The 8,148-nt window shown below is 42.0% G+C and overlaps 1 protein-coding gene across 2 annotated transcripts in view; it reads right to left on the bottom strand.

The window, feature by feature from the left end:
• Window positions 1–5,092: 5,092 nt before the first annotated feature.
• VSIG1 (V-set and immunoglobulin domain containing 1) overlaps window positions 5,093–8,148 on the bottom strand; it is a 37,694-nt gene continuing 34,638 nt past the window's right edge. For both annotated transcript variants that reach the window (XM_030306378.1, XM_030306379.1), the window contains 2 exons: window positions 7,343–7,496; window positions 5,093–6,528 (listed from right to left, as the gene is read on the bottom strand). In XM_030306378.1, the coding sequence (XP_030162238.1) occupies window positions 6,201–6,528; window positions 7,343–7,496 (482 nt within the window). In that variant the 3' untranslated portion in view covers window positions 5,093–6,200. The remainder of the gene's footprint in view (window positions 6,529–7,342; window positions 7,497–8,148) is intronic.

Raw genomic sequence — 8,148 nt, 5'->3', positions numbered from 1 at the left:
GAGCCCCCAGGTCAATCTGTGAGCAAATCTGATACAGAGTGGGGGCTCCTTGTTTTGGGTTCTATGGCTCCAGACTCACAGTTCTACTGCAGAAATTTGTATGTGCATTTTTCTGCGAAAAGGGCTCTGTAGCTTTCATCAGATCCTCGAAGGGATCTGTGACTCGCCAAAAGGTTAAGAGTACCCAGTCAAGAGAAAAAAAAGAATACTGAGTCAGTTATCAGGGGATGTGGTTTCTACAACAGTATAGTTCTCCCACATTATATAGTTTATAAATATTTATAGTCCCTTCTCCACTGCAGCCTTTAAGAAAGCAAAAATCATCTCCACTGTATAGTTGAGAAGATACCCAGAGCTAGAGGAATCTAGCTTTCCTCGATCCTGGTCCATTTTCTTTTGACCTCTATTCAAAAAATGGACCAAATGGAAAGTACTATGACATTTTGATAATAACCTGTTAGTTGTAACACCTCCCCCCTGCTCCCCCGCCCCCGTGCTTTGCTTTTAGTTATGTTGGTGGTTTGTTTTTGGTTTCCTGGAACCCTAACATTAACATCTCTAATTCTTTGTTTTGCCTTGTTTTGAAACCAAAGTTCCAAAGACAAGATTATTGACTACTGATTGATTTAAACCTTTCATAAGACCCTCTAACTTGTTTTCCCGCACATAGACATTGTGAAATGATCTTTTCATTACTAAAACTTACGGTTTGGGGACTCCTGGGTGGCTCAGTCATTTAGGCGTCTGACTTCCGCTCAGGTCATGATCTCACGAACCGTGAGAAGTCAGAGGCTTAACCGACTGAACCACCCAGGCGTCCCAGAATGATCCAGCTTTTTAAAACTACATTTACCCCTTCCTGCCTCCCCAACTAAGAAGGTAATTCTGTATTATCTCCCACCTCTACCCCATAATAGGCCATCACAATAACACACATGGTGTGTGTTATTACCCTCAGAGGTGCTGCAGTTGAAAAAGGTCAAGTGCTATTACCTCAAAGCTCCCTTCTAGCTCTTCCACCTTTCCTTACTGAAAGTTCATCAAACTTGAGTTACACAGCGGCCAGGGTAAGAGCTGCAAATATCGGGGCGCCTTGGTGGCTCGTTAGGTTAAACGTCTGACTTCAGCTCAGGTCATGATCTCGTGGTTCATGAATTGGAGCCCCGGGTCGGGCTCTGTGCTGATGTCGCAGAGCCTGGAGCCTGCTTCAGATTCTGTGTCTCCCTCTCTCTCTGCCCCTCCCCTGCTTGCTCTCTCTCAAAATAAATAAACATTTAAAATTTTTTTTAAAAAGAGCTGCAAATATTAACTTCTCAGCATACAATATTGGGGGTAAATTTCACCTGGTACTCTGAAGGACATTGAAGATATCCATATACATGATTTCTTAGCCATTTGGGCAAGAATTACTATGTTTTAGTCCCTTTTTCATAGACCACTGTGATTTGGAGGCCCTCCCCAGTGCAGCACCAAAGCCCAGGCTTCCTCGCCTGCAGTCAGCACACTACTGTTGATCACATGCAGGATTTGTCATAGTTAGCCAAGCTGTAACTCCTCAGGGACAAGAGCTTGCTCTGCTTCTGCTCACCGTTGTATCACCTGTCACCGTATCTGGTTCATAGTAGCCATTCAATAAATATCCAGTAGATGACTGAATAAACATGAATTCGAGGAGAATAAGGGCCTATAACCAAAAAGCTTTTCTGTTGACTTGAGTGTATCCTAGTTGCTAAATACAGAAACAGAGAAGTCCCCGGAAGTCTTTTTGGGTAGTGCAAAGCTAATGATTATGAAACCCAAGGCTGTTTTGGGATTTGATTGGGACCACCCACTTAAATTTTAACGACCTACAGCAAAATAAATCTGGTAGTACCCTCTCTGAGAATTAGACTGACATGTAATCAGAATGTTTGGGTAATGATCTATTCCATTACTTATTTTCTGATTCACTTTTGTTCTGTTCCCTTATTGGAAAGCTCTTCAACATGAGCCCATTTTCCTGCCCAAGTAAAATTTAGTGAAAATTTTGTTGTGATTTAATATTTCATAGGGTCTCAGGACTGATCACAAACAAATACATGGTGTGTTATGGAAATGCTAATAGGAGATTAAGGACACTGAAACGAAAAGTTGCACTTATCCAGAGTGGCCTTGTGCATAGGTAGTGTAGATGGTTAACCCATATGGTTTAATGTGAGAAGAGCTGAGAAGGGTCCTTTTCCCGGAAATCTCTCCCCTCTGGATTGTTCCAGTGCGTGAAATTCCACCATTTAGACTCTTTTCCCACCATTTAGACTCTTTTTTTAAGCTTATTTATTTATTTTGAGAGACACAGAGACAGAGCAGTGGGGAGGGGCAGAGAGAGAGGGGGAGAGAGAGAATCCCAAGCAGGCTCCACGCTACCAGTGCAGAGCCTGATGTGGGGCTCAAACCCATGAAACCACGAGATCATGACCTGAGCTGAAACCAAGAGTCCAACACTCAACCAACTGAGCCACCCAAGAGCCCCCACCATTTAGACTCTTTGGATTAAGTAATTATCTGTATTCAAGAATCTCCTTCTAAAAGGTAAATACTCAAAAGAGAGCTAACTCATTATCAATCCAAGTGACATCACTGGGTGATAAAAGATCATGTTCACTAGACAAGAACAGGTCACAGAACAAACAGCTGCTTTTTTTTTTAAAATGGTGTCAAGGGTAGAGGTAGGTCCTGAGCAATGAATTCTGCCTGAGGGATGCAAAAGTGAGTGGGTCACTGAGCTAGTAGTTGCATGAGAGTCCTGGGTGTTTGGAAAATAAGACACCAGATGGCTAGGAAAGGGTACTGAAAGGAGAGATCCAAAGATACCACTTCAAATTAACCTCACCTACATCCCAACTTTGCCCAGCTAAGGTTTCTGCATGGACAACATGCAGTCTCTATATTTTTTTAAAGTTTATTTATTTTGAGAGAGGAGAGAGAGAGAGAGAGAGAGAGAGAGAGAGAGAGGACATGAGCAGGGGAAGGGCAGAGAGAGAGAGAAACCCAAGCAGGCTTCGCACCATCAGCGCAGGGCGAGACGTGGGGCTCAAACTCACAAACCATGAGATCATGACCTGAGCTGAAATCAAGAGTCAGAAGCTTAACTGAGCTACCCAGGCGCCCCTGTACTCTATATTTTTAAATCCAGTCTTTCCCCTGCATTCTTGTTGATTTCAACTCAGCTTCCAGGCTATGGAGATCATTTTGAGTTACACAGCATCATAACCATTCCCCCACAGGAGGAAGGCATCCACAGATTTATTAAGTGTGCCTTTTGTGTTTTTGTCTAAGTTACTAGCTCTTAATCTTGGATCCAGGGAGTCTTAATTCATCTAAAACTGTACATGACACTTTGTGTATATAAATGTTTTTCTATGGAGAGGGGTCCAGAATTTTCAGCAGATTGTTGAGGTGATCCGTGACCTCAAAAAAAGTTGAAAACCACTGATCCAACTATTCACCAGTATTTTGAACAGAACAGTGCTATTAAGGAAAGAGCTCTAAAAGACAACCAAGAGTGACTTCTTTCCTGCTCAGCACTGATCCATCAGAAATTTGGGTGTGTAGTAATTAACTATTATGTATTAGTCTTTTTTCTTCTGATTTGCCTCTATTATAAAAGTGGAAGAGATAGGTGAATTACAGCTACCTTGGTGTTCTGGTCATTGAGATTTTTACACACAGCTGGTGTTTTAGTTTTTAATCTTTAAATATTAGATCATTCTTAAAACCTTCATTATTTTGCTTCCTGGACCCATCAGACACTGTATACCATAATATTATATTTAATACAAATGGAATTATATATTTTTTTAAGTTTATTTTAATTTATTTTGAGAGAGAGCACACGGAAGGGGCAGAGAGAGAGGAAAAGAGAGAGAATCCCAGGCAGGCTCCGTGCTGTCAGCACAGAGCCTGATGTGGGACTCAAACCCACTGACTGTGAGGTCATGACCGAGCTGAAGTCAGATGCTTAACTGACTGAGCCACACAGGCACCCCTTTAAAAAAATTTTTTTAATGTTATTTATTTTTGAGAGAGCAAGAGTGCACATGCGAGTGGGGGTAGCTGAAAATTGACACATTAAAGAAAACACCTAAGTAAAAGCTGTTATTTCTCTCCATGGCTCTGGACATGTGTAATGTTAATTTTAAGTTCAACCTACCCTAAAACAAAAGACTCTACATGAATTAATGTACAAGTATGATCTCTACATAAAGGGCTTCACAGGGGCACCTGGGTGGCTCAGTTGGTTAAGCCTCCAAATTTGGCTCAGGTCATGATCTCACGGTTCCTGGGTTCAAGCCCTGTGTCGAGCTCCATGCTGACAGCTCAGGGCCTGGAGACTGTTTCAGATTCTGTGTCCCCCTCTCTATTAGCCCCTTGCCCGCTCATGCTCTCTCTCTGTCTCAAAAATAAATAAACATTAAAGAAAAATTTTTTAAGTAAGTAAAGGGCTTCACAGCTTAAGAAAATTCTCTACATGAAAATCTGGATGTGGTAAGTTAGAGATTCATTACTTCATTTAAAAACAATTCACCTTTGAAAGAAGTCAGATACAAAAAAAGTACATACTGTATGATCCAATTTATACAAAGGTCAAGAAAAGGCAAAGCTAATCTCTAACGATCAAAAGAAAATCAGTGGTTGCCTAGGTCCAGTGTGATGGGGGGATTGCACAAAATCGTATAGGAAACATTTTGGATTGATGTAAATGCACTATTTATTATTACTTTTGTTTATTTATTTTTGAGAGAGAGAGTGTTGTGAGCAGGGGAGGGGCAGAGAGAGGGAGACACAGAATCTGAAGCAGACTCCAGGCTCCGAGCTGTCAGCACAGAGCCCAATGCGGGGCCCGAACTCACAAAAGGTGAGATCATGACCTGAGCTGAAGTCAGACACCTAACCAACTAAGCCACCCAGATGCCCCTGGAAATTCCCTATTTAAATTGTGGTTTCATGGGTGTATCTACATCTGTCAAAACTCATCAAATTATACACTGGAAATAGGTGTGGTTTATTGTATGTAAAGTATATGTCAATAATGTTAATAAAACATTCACCTGAGGAGCATTAAAGTAAGATTTTATTAGTATTATTTATTGAACTTCAAAATAAGATAGAAACTCTGATTACAGATGAAAAAGTCTACCTATAAATTTCTTCAAGGTAGGACGTGGGTAAAATATGATCAATGGAAAAGACATTTTAACAGGTGGAGAAGAGGTGACATCAATGCACTTTAGTTAATATTTAGCATTTATACAAGAATAGTATCTATTCACGTGGAATATCCCCAAAGCGAAACAGATCAAATAATTAGTTCAGATTATCTAAAATAGATCTTAGGTGTTCATTTAAAACAGTTTCCCATTTCTGGCCCTTCCAAAGTAGATAGCATCGGACACAGTAGTAACGTAATATCTCATTAAAAGTGAAATTGTACATCCCCTATGATGTGTATTCACCAAAGGAAAATACTATTTGGAATTGTCTACTACCTGGAATGTACTACCTGTACATTATTTTCAATTTAAAATTAGGTTATTTAAAAATGTTGCTATGCTCAAGATATTGTATAGCAGGGTGGGTCCTTGGGAAATCTAATGTGATAAATGAAACACTGATTTCAAGACCTAGTTTTAAATGCTATGTACCAATTAAGATGTACCCTTTATTCTCCTCCGGAATTTTTGAGGATTGTTTTTTCTAATCTATGACAGAATGCTGGTAAACTCTTGTCTTTGGGGCCAATGTGAAATGTGAAAATGAATAGGGAAGCCTGGACGGCTGATCATAGAAATAATATGGACCCCAGTTAATGCCACCTTGTCATGTGTGCATGTGGAATGTAACAAAGTGTAGCTAAAAATAGAGAAATACAGTTTTCTGAAATACAAAGTAGATGTTGCTACAAAACACTTTCAACTGAATTAGAAATCACATGCCTTATCCTTAGTTATGCTTACATGTTAGTAAAATGGTAAGTAATGCAGGAACCCTTGTGCTTATTTAGTAGTTATCTTGACCTGTTTATTTAGGATTGATGGTGGGAGCACCTTGTTAGAAGAGGGTTGGTTAGAATGGAGGGAGGTGGTGGGAGATTGGTTATGTCAGCTGAATTCCAAATCCCAATTATGGGTTCCTTAGTGATGAACACTACTTAGGCTACCGGCCTATGGCTTATTCGCTCCCTTTTCCTTGCCACTCAAGGGCTGGATGCCAATCCCGGGCTCAGGCTCAGGCCCAGGCTCAGGCTCAGGCTCCGGCTCCTGCTCCTGCTCTATCTCAACCTCAGGCACCAGAACAGGCTCAGGACCCGAGGCAGGCTGTGGAGCAGGCTCCTGGACAGGCTCAGGCTCGGGGTTAGGCTCACAATCTGGTCCCAGGATGGTATCAGGTTCATTCTCATGGATGGAAGGTGGCAGAGGCGCCTCTAGGTGGGTAACGTCTTCAGCTGGTATGACCTCGCACTCTGTACTTTGTTTTATCTTTGCCATTGGTCTGCAGGAAGAAGGCCCAAGGAAGAAGGAGTTAGGGTATGCCATTTCACATGGAACCACAGATTGTGTCGCTTCAGTGACCATGGGTTCCAATCTGTTCAAGATCTCTGTGATTTCTGATATTCTGACTCATTGTCAGACCACGAGTTCATTCTGTCTCCTGACCAGAAAGGATAGATCTCAACAATATAAAGAGAGTTCAAGAGAGAAAAGCCAGTATTCAAAAGGTAGGAAAACTAATGTCAGGACGAAAGGGTCTAAATAATGTGTTTGAGGGCCAAATCCATGGCTCTGAGCCACTGCTAGCTCTCACTCTATCTAGCACAATACATACATAGTTGTGCACAATACAATACATAGTTGTGGAAGCATAGAAATGGAGAGAGAAACAAAGGAACGAGTGTGATACACATTCAAGAAGAAATAGCAGAGTGGTCAAGAGAGTGGGCTGTGGGCAGAGCCACATGCCGATTTCCATGGGCCACAGGCACTCTTGCCTTCATGGTCCTCTTGTTCCAGGAAAAATGTGAAAAATTATTTTTTTATGACCATGTTGGTAGAAAGACGAGTATATCAGCATGATATATTAACACATTTTCTTAGACCTAAAAGGGTTGTTGCGGTGGTTCAATGAGTTGATACACATAAAGCACTTAGAACGGAGTCTGGCACACAGGTCTCAAGAAATGGTGGCCATCATCGTTCTTCCATATAAGCAGTGAGAGTGAGCAGAAAGATACCCCCGACATGTTAAGCTAAAAAGAGCACTTAGGAAGAGCTGACTGTCAAGTAAAGGCAACAAAATAAGATCTTACTCAAGTTCTGTGGTGGTTTTCGAATTTCTCTTCCTTCCTTTCCCCTTTGCCTTCGCCTTTGCCTTGCTCTTTGCGAAGCACACAACAGAGATGATAATGGTGGCACCTACTACGGTGCCCACCAATGCCCCCAAAATGATTCCAACTTCTGGATCTGGAAGATATAAGCTGCTGGTTGGTAAAGTGGAATGTACCGTCTGCCTTTTACATGTGCATTTGTGACCAGTGCAGAGTATCTACAGCATTCATACAGTGGGAAAATGACTTGTAGAGCCCGGAAACCCTGAGAACTCGGCCAGACTCATAGGGGGAGAAGAAAGATGACTGGCTTGACTATGTTGCTTACCCATTCACATTGATACACATAAGAAGACATATGCCTACGGGGGGGGGGGGTCACTTTCAAAATGGGGCTTAGAGAAGTGGGTTTTCAATGGGCATCTTCTCTTGTTTTTGCTTTTTTAAAATGTTTATTTAGAGAGAGAGCGTGCATGGGCACATGCGCATGCACACACACACAGGGGAGGGGCAGAGAGAGACAGAGAGAGAGAATCCCAAGCAGGTTCCACATTCAGCATGGAGACCAATGTGGGACTTGATCCCCTGACCCTGGGATCATGACCTGAGCCAAAACCAAGAGTCGGACACTCAACCAACTGAACCACCCAGGCACCCCATCAATGGGCATCTTCTTGACCAATGAAAACCTGTGGAGCTACAATCTGGTAACCAGAGAAATGACCTCTGTTACAGGCAGGGACGTTTCACCAGGCTTATTCAGAGCATAGGTGAAGTAGTTCCCTAAA

The sequence above is a fragment of the Lynx canadensis genome, chromosome X, assembly GCF_007474595.2.
Source record: "Lynx canadensis isolate LIC74 chromosome X, mLynCan4.pri.v2, whole genome shotgun sequence".
In the NCBI taxonomy this organism is placed as follows: Eukaryota; Metazoa; Chordata; class Mammalia; order Carnivora; family Felidae; genus Lynx; species Lynx canadensis.
This window is presented reverse-complemented; position numbering and strand designations above follow the sequence as displayed.